This window comes from Spermophilus citellus (genome assembly GCF_964194105.1).
Source record: "Spermophilus citellus genome assembly, chromosome: 7".
Classification (NCBI taxonomy): domain Eukaryota; kingdom Metazoa; phylum Chordata; class Mammalia; order Rodentia; family Sciuridae; genus Spermophilus; species Spermophilus citellus.
In genome coordinates, this window is record NC_138188.1 from 36,838,761 (window position 1) to 36,856,980 (window position 18,220).

Genomic DNA, 18,220 nt, shown 5'->3' on the forward strand with positions numbered 1-18,220 from the left:
ATGTTTGTCCTCTTGTGAATACTTTTAAGATTCTGTCCTATTCCTGGTTTTGAGAAATTTGATTATCACATGCTTTGCTGTTATCTTCTTTATGTTTCCTGTCCTTGGGGTTTGATGAGCTACTTGGATCTGCGGCATGTTTTTGTCAAATCTGGAAAAATTTTCCATCATTATTTCTTCAAATATCTTTTCCCATTCTCTCTTTTTTCCTTTTGGGTTTCCTGACAAGTGTATAAAGCTGCTTGAAGTTACCTCATGTATCACTGATATACTTTCTTTCTGTATTAAAATTCTTTTTCTCTCTGTATTCCCCTTTGGGTAGCTCCTTTTGTTATACCTTCAGGTGCATGTATCTGTTCTTCTACAGTGTCTAATCTGTCATTGCTCCTATCTAGTGTATTTTTCTTCTCACAAATTATATTCTTCACCTATAGAAGTTTGATTTGGGTCCTTTTTATGCAGTCCGTGTCTCAACTTAACTTGTGAACATATGGCACATAAGTGTTTTGATCTCTTTGCTGATTCTAACATCTGAGACCTCCCTTGTCAATGCTGGTTTGGTTTCCATTGATTGATTTTTCTCCTCATTATGTGTGGATACAAATTTAAACTTTTTGTCACAGAATAACAAAGTGTCTTCAAAAATGTCTCCTTATTTATTCTATCACTAGCAGTGCCTGAGTGTGGCTGTTTTCCCCTGGTCCTGCTAGCACCAAATCCTGTCAGTCTTTGATATGATCCAGTCCCATAGGCTAAAACTATTGACAGACATAACCAATGTCCACAGGCACCAACTATCAGCCCAGTGACGGACAGTGGCAATTCTATGGTGGCCAGGCAGCCAGGGTAGCTGCCCTCATGGTGCCTTGTGGTATTGACCATAGTTTTATTTGCGTTTTCATTGATTACTAGTGACTTGGCGCATCTGTTCTCAAGCTTATTGGTATAAACATTCTTCTTCGGGACACTGCCTACTAATGTCCACTGACCAGTTTCCACTGTATTGTTTGGATTTTTAAAAACTCCCTTATTTGAGCTATTTATTCACTAAGAGTAGAGATCCACTTTCACTTTTTCAATAATAAAAAATGTTTTTTGGTAAATAAAGCTATTTTCTTCACAATAAATACTTGTACATGATTTCTTTGAAGAAATGAGTTACATGTTACTAAAAAAATACTTTTTCATATATTAAAGGTAAATAGGAATTGATCCTGGTATAAAAACAATGCCCCTAAAGGCAAAAGTTTTTGAACAAAGCGATCATACAAAACATTTATATACATAAACCTACATAAATCCATAATATGTAAATATTTTCATATCTATCTGATATCAATGTAAAAATGACCTAATCTTTAGAAATAATCAAGCAGACTCTAAATGCCATTTTACTCCCTTAATAATGAAATGGAAAGTCAAGGAGATGAAACGTTCCCAGATTATATATTTCCAGCTGATTAAAATATTTCTTTCAATGTCATGCCATCTGTATTGAAAATACCCTACAGACAAGATTGTTAATTTGCAATAGTCGAAGATCTATTCTTCAGAAGGAGAAAATGTCACAGTCTTCATTAGGGAAGCCTCTGCCTTCCCACTGAAGAGTGGCAGGAGCTTTCAGAGGCGCACGCTGCCTATTCACCGGGCTGTGGAGGTGCGTGTTGGGAGCGCTGGGAAGAAGCCCCTGATAGAGGCACAGGTCCCATAAAGGGCCTGGTATCTTTTTAGCATCAAGGACAATGTGAGGCAGGCGGGCCGGAGAGCGACCCCATCCAGGGACAAGACGTGCACACGTGTCACAGGCTAAGGGATGCCAGCCCTCTGCGTGTGATGGAGGTAATGCACGCCACAGTTAGGTGGTGAGTGAATCCGCTGAGCACTTCCACTGAGGGGGTGACGACAGCAACCCGCAAAGCCCCCCAAGGCTTAACCCACCCACCAGTTCTGTGGGACTCAGGGCCCCTCACCAACCTGTTTGGTGCAGATGGTCTCTGGCCACCTCGAATAAACGCAGGTGCATGTAGGTGATGGGGTTGAAGGAGCCGCAGGCCAGGAGCACCACGGGGATTCGGCTCTTCATCTTGTCAGGCGTGTCTGTACCCACGGCAGTGGCCACCCTGCTTTCCTGGAGACAAAAACTCACATCAGGGAGTTGACACCAAGACAAAAGTCCAGGCCAGTGTTTCTAACCCGGCCTGCACAGCAATCAGATCAGTAGCATTTAGGGACAGCTCACATGGGCCAGGAACTTAGGCCAAGTGTTATGTGAAGGTGCACATCTTCTGCCCACACTTCCATAACTCTGAGTGGTGACTTACATGACCTTAGAAGCTGCTGGGCCAGAACTGGAACCCAGGCAGCCTGACTTGAGAGCCCACACTCTGCCCTTCACCCCATATGCCCTTCCTGAGCGCTGTGGGTCACCTTGAGGACAAGAGGAAGTCTACAAGGCTCCCAAATATCAACTCTGATAGTCCAAAAGGAACTCAGAAGGCCCCGTAGTAGACAAGACACTTTAGAGAAACTTTATTTTGAAATAATTTTAAACATAACGAAATTTGCCCAAGTTCCCCAGTGTTAACATTTTACCACACTTGCTTGATCATTCATTCTTACATACACACACACACACACACACACACACCCCTAATCTGTAAATATCTATAGTAACTTTTTCCTGAAATTTTTGAGGGTCATTTGTAAAAATAATATCCCTTTACCTTCAAGTTCTTCAGCATATGTTTTCTTTTTTTTTTTTTTACATTTTTTTTATTGGTTGTTCACAACATTACAAAGCTCTTGACATATTATATTTCATACATTAGATTGAAGTGGGTTATGAACTCCCAATTTTACCCCAAATGCAGATTGCAGAATCACGTCAGTTACACATCCACAATTTTACATAATGCACTAATAGTAATTGTTGTATTCTGCTACCTTTCCTATCCCCTACTATCCCCCCTCCCCTCCCCTCCCATCTTCTCTCTCTACCCCATCTACTGTAATTCATTTCTCTCTTTGTTTATTTTCCCATTCCCCTCACAACCTCTTATATGTAATTTTGTTTAGCAATGAGTGTCTCCCTTCATTTCCATGCAATTTCCCTTTTCTCTCCCTTTCCCTCCCATCTCAAGTCTCTGTTTAATGTTACTCTTTTCTTCCTACTCTTCCTCCCTGCTCTGTTCATACTTGCTCTCATTATATCAAAGAAGACATTTGGTATCTGTTTTTTAGGGTTTGGCTAGCTTCACTAAGCATAATCTGCTCTAATGCCATCCATTTCCCTGAAAATTCTATGATTTTGTCATTTTTTATTGCTGCATAGTACTCCATTGTGTATAGATGCCACATTTTTTTTTATCCATTCATCTATTGAAGGGCTTCTGGGTTGGTTCCACAGTCTAGCTATTGTGAATTGCAGCATATGTTTTCTAAGGAGGAAGACATTTTCTTACTGAACTGCAGAACAATGATTGAAATCAGGAAATGCTCAGGGCAGCAGGACTACTGTCTAATTGGCAGACCTTCTGATTTCACCTACTGTCTTTCATCTGGACGTGAGCACTACAGAGCCAGCTCTCCCTCTGTTCTCCTACTCTTAGCACCAGGGTTAGGTTAGAGGAAAGAAGGAAGCCGCCTGGCCCAGGGCCCTGCCTCTTGGGAACCCTGTGAGCTGCAGGGGGAGTGAAGAGCTCCCTGGGAAGTAGGCCTTGGCCTGACTCCTGCTCCGGTACTCAGTGTCTGGGAGACCTGGGCAGAGCACAGCCCTGTCTGAAACTCAGTTTCTTCATCTGTAAGATGGAGTCATGGTTTGGATGTGAGGTGTCGCCCAAAAACTCACGTGTGAGGTAATGCCAGAAGGTTAGGGGAGGAAATGATTGGGTTGTAAGAGTCTTAACCCTGTCAGTGAATTAATCCCCTGATACAGATTAACTGGATGGTAACTGAAGTGGTGGGGTGTGGCTGAGGGAGGTGGAATTGGGATGTGGCTTTGGGTATATATTTGTATCTGGAAGGTGGAGTCTCTCTCTGCTTCCTGATCACTGTGATGTGAGCTGCTTCCCTCTGCCACCTCTCTTACCACGGCGTTCAGCTTCACCTGAAGCCCTGAGGAATGGAGCCGGCCAGCTATGGACTGAGACCACTGAAACCATGAGCCCTCAAATAAACTCTTCCTCCTCTACAGTTGTGCTGGTCGGGTCCATTAGTCACAGCTGTGAAAAAGCTGACACAGCTGGGGACAATACCACTCTGCCCCTGACAAGGGACAGGAAAGGCAAGGGAGAAGCCAGTGCACCTGTGGTGGGCAGCTCAGGGTGGTTCCTGATGTTCCCCATCTCCTGGTGTTCACTTGTAGCCCCCTCCCCTCCATCCTGGGTGGGTCTGGTGACTTCCTTCTAATGAACAGAGAGTGGCAATGCATAGGGTCATCCTGCCTGAGGGAGGGTCACAAAGTCCTGGCTTCCCTCGGGCTCACCTCTCTAGCTCACTCTGAGGGACCCGGCTGCCAGGTGCCAGATGCCCCATGAAGAGGTCCACGGGGCTAGAAACCCAGGGAGACCCCTGGTGGCCAAAGCCAGGAGGAATCAAAATGACCAGCGGCTCTGTGTGGAGGTGGATCTTTGATGGTCAAGTTTTCAGGTGAGACTGCTGCCCTGTGGACACCTGGTTCCAGGTCGGTAAGACCCTGAGCCAGAAGACTGGAGACCCACAGGGACTTGAGCGAAGCAGCAGCCAAAAATAAATAAATAAATAAGCGAGTGGCAGGAAGACCAGCAGAGTAGCCGGGGAGCGGGGGAGAACAGGGGAGGGAGGCGGTAAGGGGGAGGGGGGGTGCTGTGGACTGAAATGGAGTAAATCAAATTCTGTGCATGCATGAATATGTCAAAATGAACCCAGCGATTATGTATAATTATACTAGTCCAATAAAAAAGCTGAGATAATAAATCAAAATAAACAAATAAGCGTGCTGTTCCAAGCTGCCTATTTTGGGGTGATCTGTCATGCAGCCACAGAGGACATGGCAGCCAGCAGATGGGAAGCATCCGTGCCTCTCTTATCCCTCCAGTCACAGGGACTTCGGCTATAAGCGTGCAGTTCTGGGGGAACCTGGAGAATTCTCGGTTGCTGGGAACTGGGATCCTCTTGACCTAAGGAATTGTTTTTTATTTTGAATTTACTAGTGAATTATGGTCAACAGTGGGGCTCATTTTGACATATTCATAAGTGACCCAAACATAATTGATTCCATTTTAATCTCTAGCACTTCCTCTCTCCATGCCCTGGTCCCCTTCCTCTACTCCACTGGTCATCCTTCTATTTATTTATTATTTTTTGGTGCAATTATGGTTAATATAAAATTGGAATGCACTGTGATACATTCACACATGCACCCAGCAGAACTTGGTCAGCTTCACTCCCCGTTCGTTCCCTGCCCGTGCCTCTGGGTTCCCTGCCTCTACTCTATTCATCTCCCTTCTGTTTTTGCAAGATCCTCTTTTATAATTAAAGGGAGAGGTTTTAATCTGGGTGCGTGGTGGACTTTCCCAGGCTCGTATCCACCGCTGCTTGCTTGCTGTTAACAGACCAACAACAAAGGACTACCTGTCGTGGTTTCTTTGTGAGCTCCTCATGGCCACCTGCTTTAAGCTGCCTTGAATGCTCTTTTATTTTTCTTCCAACCAGAACACCCCAGCACACCCCCATCTCTTGACTCAATGCAGATGATCACATTATTTATGACTTCAATCACAAGTATTGACCACCTGCCAGGTGCTAGTATCAGAGATGAATTTGGCTTGAAGAATCCAAAGCCTAACCTCAGTGGCTTGAGCAAAGAGAGGTCCATTTGTTTCTCATGTGATAATAAGTCTAGAAGTAGACAGCTGATGGCACTGGATCATGGTCTCAACAACGACCTGCAGTTAGTTCTCTTGCTTCTTCCTCCTGGTCACAAGATCACTCCTTTAGCTACAGCCGCTGTGACTTCAATCAAGGCAAGCCACAGATCAAGGTGTTTCAGCCAGCTTTTCTGCTGATGTGACCAAAATACTTGACAAGAACAACTTTAGAGGAGCAAAAGTTTATTTGGGGGCTCACAGTTTCAGAGGTCTCAGTCCATAGATGGCTGACTCCATAGCTTGGGGCCTAAGGTGAGGCAGAACATCATGGCAGAAAAGCAGCTCAGGACATGGTACCAGGAACCAGAGAGAGTGTTCCTCTCACCATGGACAAAACAGAAACCCAAAGGGCATGTCCCCAATGACCCAACTCCTCTAGCCACACCCTCCCTGCTTACAGCTACCACCTAGTTCATCTCTATCAGGAGATTAATGCACTGATTAAGACTCTTGTGACCTAATCATTTCACCTCTAAACTTTCTTGCATTGGCTCACACATGAGCTTTTGGGGGGACACCTGATATCAAGACCATAACAAGGGAGTTGTACTAGACCGCTGTCCCTCTTAATCTGAACATGAGTGTTTTGGAGAACCACCTGTAGATTCTTCTTATTGGCTAGAACTAGGTCACATGGCCTCTCTAGCCCCAAGCGGGGGCTGGACAGGCATGAGTTTAGCCTCACAGCCTCTCCAGCAAGAAGCAGCAAGAAAGGGAAGCTGGGAATTGGGCTAGCTGGTCTACAGTGGCCACCATAGAGCTCAGAATGTGACTGTGCTCAGAGGCTGCTGAGATGGCTTGAGTCAGCTCGTCTCTGACTTCCCTTTAGTGAATCACATGCCACAATCTAGAAGGCACCTGCCCACGTGCTTCCTATCTACCTGAGAGCAAGTCCCGTGGGGGCAGGAGGCTCTTTGTCTCTGGATCTCAGCTCTGAGCACAGAGCATGGCCAGAGTAGGCCTCAGTGGAGTCAGAAACAGCACTAGCTGCCTGCACAGGGGACCCAGGTCCTGGAACCCTCAATCACTAGGTAATGACCCTGAATACTTCCCAGTGTATAGAAAGGTTGTCCTGGATGTATTTGGAGCTACAGTGTGAAGCTGAACAGCTCTGAGCCAGGAGTCGTGCTGCCTCCCTACGTTCCCTCTGAGGTTGAGGAACATCCCGTCCTGCGTGCAAAGACAGGGGTCTACAAGCTGCCACTGGCTTCTTCCTGCGAGGTGGAGTGGTTTAATGCTATATTATTTGCAAGGTGCAGTTATTCACAAGGACAGCCTCGTGGAGACGGGTACTTAAGGAGATGGCTGTTTCTCCCAACTACTTTGAAGCCTCTCAAAATTCTATTTCATTTTGACAAAATATAAAATTTGGAGCCATTAAAACATGTAACTGCAGCATCTCAGGTAGCCTGAGGTTTTCATTCATTTTCCAAAGTTTCCAGAAATTGCAACTTAGAACATTTATTTAAATGGCAGCATCAATGGCAATGGGTGTGTTATTGAGAAGAAGGGATGAGCCTCTCTCTTTGCTTGTTTTCCCTGCTGGGCCACACTGGGCCACACTGCTTTTAACAGTGACTGTGCCCTGTCCAAGCCACGTCTTGGGCTGGAGGACGAGGCTCAGGGACAAGGCCAGGGCACCTGAAGCATGTGCATCCTCCAACTTAGCACCCTCCCTGCAAGCCCCAGAGAGAGGCCCCGATGGGGTGGGATGGACTCCCTCGGGGTCCACCCGGGAAAAAAACAGATTCTGATGTGAGAGCAGATCCACCAGGCACAGGTGACAAAAGAGCCTCACCTGCCTTGCCATCTCCTACTGTCTCGGGAGAAGAGTAAGTGGGGTAGACATTTTGCTCTTGGGAAAGGCTGCTCGTCAACAGTATTTAATGGAGGCCCGCAGAGTGGGTAATAAATGTTGCTGAGGACTTAACAAGTGGAGGAGGTGGCATGCAGCCTTCTCAGACTTTGTCATTAAACTGGAGCCAAGGCAGATTCCACCTCTGGCCTCCCACCTTTCAGCCGGCTCCACAGCATTTCATCCGGCTCCTCAAAGACAACCTGCTGCTTCGGCAAATGACACCACTTCAAAGGGTGTCATTTGCTGTGCAAATGTCTCTATGACCTCCTGAAATGCCCTCCCCACCCCTGGTGATCCACATCCAAGGTTTTCTCCTTGGAATATTTACCCCATGCTCTCTCCCCGACGATGATGTAGCCAGAACACATTTGGCCATTTTCTTTTCTCATCAACCACAGAAACTTTATTCATTTTTTGTCTGTGGCTCTTCCCCAAGGACAAGGCAGATCCTAGAGGGTGGTTCCTTATGCCCTTGGTCCCCTCAAGCCCTAGCAGTAGCACACCTGGGTGCTCAGGAGGTGTGTGGGAATCGAGTGTCCCCGTCAGATGGCTGTCCTCTCTTTAGTTCTGCTCCAGTCACGGCCTGTGTCTTCCAGAGATAGAGATGGCCTTTCTGACTCCCTAGGGACACTTAAGACCCCTCCAGTGACAGGACTGCACCCACTCAGATGGAGTTAAGGAGACCCTGCTCTGCTGTGCCTCTTCAAGGACCCCCTCTGCAGGGACCGGTGCCCCCTGCACACTGGGCCTGGCTCACTGCCCGCCCTGGGGAGCTGAAGGCTGCCGCTTTGCCAGCAGAGCCCAGACGGTGCCCTCCCAGAACCCCCTTCCCACACTGGGCCCAGCCCCTCTGAAGAGGTGTCCCTCAGAGTTTCCAGACACCATCCAGGGTCTGCACCATGGCCAGGCCTCTGGACAGGCCCATGGGACAACCACTCATTAAGTGTTCTGGGCATGGGGTACAACGGGAGGCAGAGCAGATGTGGCCCCTGATCTCAAGGAGCTTCCAGTCATCTGCAGGAGTGACAACTCATCAGACACCAATCATGGTGGGCGGTGGGCAGGGGGTTCAGAGCTTAATACCTCACTGCAAGAGGCAGAATACTGACCCCAGAGGTCCACATCTTTGTCCTGGGAACCTGTGAATGTTATGCTACCTGGTATGATGGATTTTGCAGGTGTGACTAAAGGAAGGGTCTCGGATGGGGACGGTATCCTGAATTCTCTGGATATCACCAGGGTCTTTATAGGCGGGCAGCAGGAGAGTGAGATGGATGGAGGAACATGTGCGGATGGAGCGGGGTCAGAGGAAGGACTGCACTGGGAAGAGCCACCCGGAAAGTAGTGCAGGTGCTTTAGGTGTGGCACAGCAAGGAAACGGCGTGTCCCCAGGGCCTCCAGAAGGGGTGCAGGCCCACCCACCTTCGCAGCACATTTCTGGCCTCCATGTGCTGTTCTCAGACACCAAGCGCATGAGGACGTGTGGCTGCAGCGTAGGAGATCCCCAAGATGCCCTCTTAGAATGGGGTCTCAGGTGACCTCGGAGTGGGGGCAGGGAGAGGGGTAGAGCCAAGCTGGTGACGAGAGCAGCGCTGCATGAGGCTGGCCGGGGAAGGTGGGCAACCAAGGCCACGTGGCATCCTCAGGATGGCTGCAGCTGTCCAGGTCCCCTCGGCCCTGAGAAGATCAGGTGGGACCCAGCTTCCCCAGGGTGGCCTCTCTGCTGCTCCCATCTCCCCTGGCTTGCCAGGTAACGTGGCTGGCCAGTGCTCCACACGCACTGAATTCCAGCTCACCTGCACTCCCTGGCCCTTTTGTCACATGCCGTCACAGACACAGAGAAGGAGGCAGGCCGGGAAAGTGAGCTGCAGACCGTAATGTGCTAATGCTCCTGGCTCGGGAGGCAGTCAATTTACCTTTCCCTGTGGTGAGCACCTGGCCCCTGACCCAGGAAGGTGGCTGCAAACGCCCCTGTTTATTATGGACATAAAGCAGATGGCTTGGGGCAGAATGGAAATGGATTCTGCAAGCATCTTTCATTACCCAGACCTCTTGGACCAGACTCCTCACCTTAAAGAAAACAAGAGACACGATGTGTATTTGTGGGGTTGACGGCCACATTTTTCGGGACCCAGGGTGATCGTTTCCACCCGGGTGAGCATACCAGCTCCTCTGGGGCCATCAACCTTCACGAGAACCCTGCACCGTTTCTTTTCAACTGGGTTAGATTGGCCCCTGGTTGCTATGGGCACACCCGCGCTGCTGCTGAGAACAAAAGCCAAGCGAGCTATCTTTGTCGGTGTGCAGGTCCTCGCCCGCCAGCCCTCGGAGGAAACAAACATGCCAATTATGCACTCGTCCTAATTACGAGGCTCCCAGGGAAGCAGGCGGCTGGCTCTTCAGTTCTGAGAACTTTCGAAAGACTTGAAGGAGCACAAGGAACGGAAGGAGGTCCTGGGCCATCCCGCACTTGTGAGTCTGGGAATAATTTTGGTCGTGGCAATAAGTGGAGCTGAGTAACTGCCACTGGGCTTGCCGAGTGAGGAGCTTGGAACTCTCTAGAAAGTTGACACGCATCGAGCATTGAAACTTCTTTTAACAAGCCTGGGAAGGATGGGGGTTTGGGTTGTAAGAACCTAATCAACTTCCCCCGGGGCCCTGTGAGCCACATGGGAGATGGAGATAATGACCTTGACTCCTTTCACACAGGACTTGGTCCACAGGGGCTTTTCCAGAAATTTCCCCTCCTTTCTCTTTCCTTTCATTGTGTTTAGAACAGAATTCACCATTCCTAACTTGCTTCTAGATGCTTGTGGTCTTGTTTGAAAAAGACCCCAATCGTTATTTTTCTAGCCACCTATAATCAAAACCTGGCAGCCCCTGGGCACATACTCCTGCTGATGGGCAGATCGCTCACACCACATTGCCCTGGAAGATGGCACCTGTCCTACTCGGTGGCAGCCCGGTCCAGCTCCAGCCACATCAACCATCAGCTCCAAACGTCAATTGTCCTGGCACAAATCAATATCGAGAAACCGAGGGACGGGGCAGGCTAAAGCCAGTCTGATAGAAATCACATCTTCTGTGATAAGGAATCAATAGGCCCCCAATCACAGCTGACCGGCCACTGGGAACAAGGCAGGCAGAGGACAGGGTGGGAGGTGAGGGCGCCTGGGGACAGTGGTAGGAAGGAAGGTGGCAGATAATTAAGAACACAACCCGCCTGCTGCCGTGCCGGTGCCTCGGAGGTAGAGGGACAAATAAAACCGGCTCCTGCTCACAGGAAGGTTATGATCTCACAGGAAAGACAACCCCTGGACCCCCAGGCATGGCAGCCGGCTGGTACCTCCCAATATCCATTCTTCTTCCACTTTAGTCACAGCATCCGCTTTAGTCACAGCATCCGTCTTACCTGGGCCTATTGCTACATCTCCCTGCCGCCTTGGCAGAGGGGTGAGACCATGAGACTAGGGTCTGGCCAGTGATGTTTAAGCAGAAATCTTAGGTGTTCCTTCCCAGAACTCTCTTTGCAATAAAAACCATGCCTTTCTCCTCATCTCTTCTCTACTCCTGCTGGCTGGAATGTGATGGCTAAACTATGACAGCTATATTGTTTGCCAAGAACAAGAACAAACTCAAGTGTGATAGAGAATAAAGTAAGAAATGCAGGAGCCGAAAAACCCTGAAGCTGCCGTACCAGCACCGGACCTCAACTCCAGGTAGCTTTCACCTGGGGGAGAAATAATCCTCTAAGCCATTATTGTTTTCTATTTTCTCCAATACATGTAGCTCAACCTAATTCTAATAGTTATGTTTACTGAATGTTTGCTGAAACAGTTTCTAAAGAAACAAAAATGTCTATAAACTTTTGGAAGTTCTATTGCCTCAGTTAGATCTACTTCATACGCAGCAACTTAAATGCAGATTGTTTGAATGGGGAAAATACACTTAAGGGGAAAAAAATCTACCATAACTTAATTTTTTATATGAATTTTTCATGGGAAAAAAAAATCCTTACTCAGGAACCTGGAAAGCTGGAATGTGTAGCAGTGAATCTGCTTTTCTGTAGATCACAAAACCCAGACGCTGTCCCATCTACATTCCCCCAAACACATCCATTATGGTGTGCCGAAGCACCCTGCTTCCAGTGGGCATTTGCCATATGGCTTGGCCGTTAAATGGTTTTCTGATACTTGACAAAAATGAAGCACAATCATTTTGCAAGGAACTTGTGTTCCTAGATGGGTCTTTTCCAAATAACAGCTGTGCTTCAAAATTGAGTTACTCAATTTGCAATTTGTGGACACAATACTCAGACATTTACAAGTGAGCAAAACCTCAAGTCACTTGGGCCATTTCCAAGCTTCAGAGTTTATGAAGTTTTTAGCAATGTTATGAATGTGCAGCTGTCGACAAACTCAAGCCAGCATCTCTGAACAACCAGACCCTGCGGGGACGTCCTACTTATCAGCAGGCCATGTGATGTTGATGGCAAACCCATAGGAAAGAGCACGAGAGAGAGAGAGAGAGAGAAAGTCTCAACCCAAAGCCCACACATGAAATCCCTATGGCTTTCTCTCCACTCCCCACCTCACCTAAGTAGATGACACACACATCTACAGCTCTGGTCTCCATATTGCTTATGGGCACCTACAGTTCCAGAGACATCTACTTGACAACACTTGATAACAATGTAGTTGGAATGGAATCAAAACCAACAAATATTTTCTAATTGAGTGGCCTTGATTGACTGTATCAGTCAGGAGTTGCTGGGTGAGCTGCAATAACAAACAACCCCCAAATCTACAATAAAAGTTTATTTCATGTTAGTATTATACACTGTCTCATGGTGACTAGAAGCTCTGCATTATGTCATCTCTGTCTTTCAACCCAGCACTCAAGATAATAGATCATTCACTAACTGGAAACAGCCACCATAGCAAGAATAAGAGGGTTCTGGGAGGCCCTTCACCAGCAGTTTTACACTTGGTTCCAAATTGGACATGGCGTTTCCATAGACTCCATCCCACTACAGCAAGCTAGAATGTACATTTCTACTCTGCTGAAGGTACAGAACCAGCAACATTTGGTGAATACCATGTGCTTACCATAGTCAGTGCATCCACCACCCTGCATCTCAGCAACACTTGAGGGAAATGGAGATAATCATACTCACCTCCAAGGATTGCCGTGAGGGTTACTGGGATCAACTCAAGAAGACCAACAAGGTGCTCTAGAAATATCAGTTTCCTCCTTTCCCCCCTTGTTCAAGACATAGCTTGCTATTTTCCAAATCTACTCTGGCTGTTGATATCCCCTTGTCTGAAAAACACTCCACTATTTTTCTAGTTGTTCAAGGTCAACACCTGCCAGTTGGCCATGATGTCTCCTCATCCTTCATCAACCCCTGCCCCTAGTATAGTGAGCCTTCAAGGACGGCCAACATTCCCTAGACCCACATGGCTGTAGGCGTTCAGTATCTTATTGGATTAATTACATTTTTTAAAAAATAAATTCATATAAGACAAACAAATTCTGATTATTTTGGTCCTTCTCCCAGCAAAGGCAAAACAGTGAAGGAGCACAGACAGTTCTGAGAAGGCCATCTCTCAGAGATCTCAGGGTGGACAAGGCAGGGCAGTGTCCCAATCCAGCCTGGACAGGGTCACTGGAGCCCATGCCAGTATACAATGCTGTTCCCCGTTCTTTTTTTTTTTTTTTTTTTTTAAAGAGAGAGGAGAGAGAGAGAGAGAGAATTTTTCCATATTTATTTTTCAGTTTTTGGTGGACACAACATCTTTATTTTTATGTGGTGCTGAGGATCGAACCCAGCGCCCCGCGCATGCCAGGCGAGCATGTTACCCCTTGAGCCACATTCCAGCCCCCAATCTGTTCTTAACATGCTAAGCATATTAACCAGTCCTGACGCCAGGCTCGATCACTCAAACTAATGTGGTGCATCGACTGCTTCCCAGGCACCAAGCATAATCCTGGCCCTTCTCCAGCCCCGTGACAAAGGCTGGGCTAACTTGTTCTCCACTAGGATTTATTTGCCAGGCGACAGCCTTCATCTGGCCTCCTCTGCCCCTCCTCCTTGTTTCCCTCCACTGCCCACCTGGGTGCCACCTCCTCACCGAGTGGCGGTCACCTGGTGTTCTCTGTGTGGCTTTTAATTGTGCCTGTTTCCTGAGCCTCTGCTTGGGCCATTTCTGGAAGACCCTCTTGCGGAACTTGCCCTGGTGGTCCCCCCGGAAGTCAGGGCTTCCCCCTCTGACCTCTGAGAGGGGACCCGCTGTCCAGAGGGATTGCTGAGACCCCACCCTTGCCTTGCCTTAACGCTGACCCACCAAGGGCAGGAGGCCAGAGGGTCTAAGGCAGAAGGGAGGGGACAGTTGCCTCCTTTCTTCTTTGGGGGACAAGGTTAAGGTGAAAATTAGATCAAAATGGGAGCCGGGGATCCATGGCCACTGCATGGCAGGGTCTAGGCCGACACAGGTGGACGCCACCGAGGGAGAAAGAGCCCCAAATCAAAGCAGCAGAGCCCAGGCGTATGGCCTCACCCCCCACTTCTGGCTCTCAACATGGGCATGTCCTGGTTCCCCAGTTTGCTTTACCTGGAGTGTGTCTGTCCCCCAGTTGGGGTGTCAGCTCCTCTCTGAATTTCAATTTTGTTCTCACCCCACAAATCAGGTCTCTGCTTTGGGTGGGCTCCCCCCTAGGACATCTTGACCCCCAATGCCCACCTTAGAAGCATCCTGGGATTTTCAGGCCTCCCCTGGCCTCTGCCCACGCCTAGCTCAGGGTCTGTGCCAGGGGCCCTGCTCCAGTCCAGCACTGGGTGAAAGGCCACATCTCATACGGGGAAAGCAGTCCTACGTCCACTACGATCCTCAGGGTTTCCCTGGGTGGCAGCACAATGCAGAAGTAACTGTTGGTGATAGCAGGGGATGGCATTGTGGCACAAGACAGGCAGCCATTTGGGCTCCCCCGCCCACCCTTCCACAGTCTGTTAGTTCTCTCTCTGCAAAATCTTTGCATTCCTTTCCCACCCTCCATAGTCCTTGGTCTGGGGCCCATTATTTCTCCACTGGGCCTGAATCTACTCTTGTCTCCTGTCTCTGCTCTCACCTCCCCTGATCCATCCCCTGCCCAGCTGCCCAAGGGGCCGTTCAATGTGTGCATCTGATTCTCTACTCAGTCCCCCTCCCAACCTTCTGCATTCTGTACTGTGTGGGATCTCCTTAGCGTGACATCCGCAGTCACAATCTGCGTGTGACCTATTTTTCCAACCTCATGGTTCACCTTCCGACTCCTTCCTCCTGTCTGCTCCATCAGATTGCTTTCCACCCGTCCTGAGTGCAGGGCTCACTCCCACACTGTGATGTCAGCTAATGCACGTCTTGAAGTGCCCACCTCCTCCAGGAAGCCCTCCTCTGGTTGTCACACCTCCTTGGACCTTTCTCTCATATCTCATTACAGGGCAACTTGTCCACTGTCTGTCTCTTCTACTGAACAGTAAGCTCCTTGAGGGCAAAGGATGTGTTTTATACTCTGCATTCCCTGCTAATAGCACTGGGTCTTGCTCAGAGTAGCTGTAAGACCGTGTGGAACAATCAAATGGTATGGATGAGTTTGAGACCAGGACAACGTCAAGGGGCAGTTCTCCATGGATCACTCCGTGTCTAAGCAGCAAGGCATTGACTATCTTTTCAAGAATATTTGTATAGTGAACAGCAGCCTCGGAAAGTAGATAATGTCATCTTCTGGTGCAGAGGCAGGCGTAGCTACTCTCTGGTATAATGAGGTTAAGGTCTCTTTGGAGCAAATTATAGGGATGTTGTTGCCCTTTCTAAAATATTTGGGTTCCCTAAGCGTGGGGTTTATTTCCTATAACAAAATGCACTGCATGTGAAGGTATGACTTCACTTCTTCACTTGACCCTTTGTTCTACAGCCTAGGAATGCGGCACGAGAAAACCTCAAATCTAACCACGGCTATTACTATGAGTAATGCAGTCCCTAGTCTCTGACTCAGGATTCTCATGTTTCCTTCCAGCATCCGTGAAAGTGGCATGGAAACTTGCTACCTTGCAAGTAGGATAAAGTCTCAGACCCTTAAAGTTCTTGCCAGACAGGAAAGTAAATTCTGAACCACTTCTGGTGGCGCAGGAAATACCACGGGGTGGGGTGCGGGGGTAGATCATTGAGAAGGATGTTGGAAAGATATTAGAGGCCGCAGGACCCTGACTACACTTTTCCATGCATGTATATCCTTTTATTTTTGTCATAAAGACACTCAGGCACAAATGACCATCCACACAACTGCAGCCGGATGTCCTTACATGGAAGCATGGTCGTGGAACCCCCTTTCCTAGTGCAGCTAGCATGTGGGGGATGGAGGTGGAGGGCAGGGCAGTCTGCCTGGAGCTCTCTAGTGGAAAGGGTCAGTGAGCTTCAGTGGAGGTGGTGGGCTCCAGTCAACAGAGGAGAGTCAGACAGGAGGGCCAGGGGCCCGGGGTCTGCCCAGGGGCCTGCCGGTACCTGGGTGGGTGGAAGCAGGCTGATGATCTTGAAGCATCTTGAACTCAGAAGATGAACCAGGCTGTTTTCTGGTTTTAAGGAAGAAAGATTCTGACAAAGGAGAAAGAAAAGTTTCCCAGAAAGGCCGTGTGACAGCTGTCCTTCCTATACACTATCAGTTTTGTCCCTATGTTCTCAAATCCCCTTAACACTGAATTTTCCGACCAGCCCTAAATCAGAATCTCAAAGTTCTAACTAAGTAGATGCCTTTGTTTTCTCTTGCTTGTTCATCCACTCACACAAGAAAACCAGCTGCTGTTGCTACCAAGTTCCCCAAGGCCACAGGAGGGGGACCCCCAGGGGATCTTCAAACACTGGAGAGAGGCAAACTTGGCCAGGCTCCCCTCGAAGGCAGGACAGACCAGAGAGGCTCAGAGAATCACAGCAGGGGGATGCAGACAAAGGCCAGATGCTCAAAGGCAGGCTGAGAATTTCCTTGGGCACAACGGCCAAGTTCAGAGCCGTTCTCTCCAGTCACATAATATAATTTCCTCTACAAATTATAAGCCAGGCAGCCCATCTTCCCTTCTTCACTGGGTAGGAGCAGACGGCTGTGGTGATGAGCAGATCTCTGCACATGTGGGCAGTGATCTGTGAAGTCAGAGCAGAGCTAATCCAGGTTTGGGGCTGTGAGTAATTCACATTTTAACAGAATCCCTCCGACATATAGCTAATGGTGTGCACGATCTCTATTGCGTTGGCTGGAAGTGAGGCCAGAATGGTGGGTAGTTCACAGGAATGACTGTAGCCTCTCTCTGGGTCTTGAACAGACAAACTTAATTTTGTTTCTTCCCTCAGTTATTGCTTGAAATTGGACTGGCGGGGCTGGCAGGACATGCCATGTCCATGTCCCCACCAAAGCTAATGCATAGGCTGCCATTTCTCATGAACAGGAGACATGTGCACATAAACAGTGACAGACATGGGACATGGCTTCCATCCTTGGACTGAGGCTGCCTGTGCCTGAGCTTGGGGGAGACCTCTGTGAGGGAGAGAGTCGCAGGCTCTGTGGCTCCGAGCAAGTCCTCCAGGCCTCCACAGAGTGAGGATAACCCACAGCTGGGTGTCATGAGGGTGAATTAAAGACACTGAGGACTCCACCCTTGCACCTCTCTGGAAGGGGGAGGGTACTTTCTGTTTTTGTGCCATTGAGGAGCAGGACCCATATGGGCTAACCCTGCGTCAAGACCCCTGTCCCTGTCAGAGCAAGACCAATGAAAGCGCCACCGTCTGAGGGTGTCCAGCTGATTTCTGCCTTAGATGGGATGGGTTAAGAAGGCTGACGCGTGTCCCAGCAGCTACACACAACACCCCAGCGGACGCCGCACCAGGCTCCCTCCCACAGAGCTCCTGACTTTGCTCATTGTGTGTGGATTTGGAGACCAGCAAAGAGAGGTCACTGTGTATTGTGGTGCTACGTCTTGACGGATGGCTCTTCTGCCACACAGGACAATCTATGAGTGTGCAGGCCACAAGCACAAGTTCTGTAGTTGGAGCAGAGAGGCTATTCAGAGGTTCAGGCAAGAGGTGGCTGACTCTGGGGTAACAGGCCAGTCCTGGGGCTTCAAGGTCAAGGATGGAGCCAAGAATCCATCCCCCAGTCAGGCCAAAGGGATTGAAGGGCACCCCTTGGCCACAGAATGAGGTAAGTCCAGAGGAGACGTGTGGTGACATCTACGTCACCTGGGTATGCTGGTCTCACAAAATCAGCGCAATAATAGTCTTGGTGCAAAATAAAATGCAGGCTAAGATTAAGTGATCTGAGGTGACCGATCTCCACGAGCAGATGTCACAGAGGGATGTGTGATGGCCAAGGAGAGCTCACGGGCCCTTCCTGTGGCACAGGGACCCCCCTTGGCTTCTGGCTAGCAGACCCC

The 18,220-nt window shown here is 48.8% G+C and overlaps 1 protein-coding gene across 1 annotated transcript in view; it reads right to left on the minus strand.

The window, feature by feature from the left end:
- Positions 1-18,220, minus strand: part of NMNAT3 (nicotinamide nucleotide adenylyltransferase 3) — a 113,026-nt gene that overhangs the window by 57,779 nt on the left and 37,027 nt on the right. Inside the window, exon 2 of the mRNA XM_081302100.1 lies at positions 1,975-2,128. Coding sequence (XP_081158226.1) covers positions 1,975-2,083 — 109 coding nt within the window. The 5' untranslated portion in view covers positions 2,084-2,128. The remainder of the gene's footprint in view (positions 1-1,974; positions 2,129-18,220) is intronic.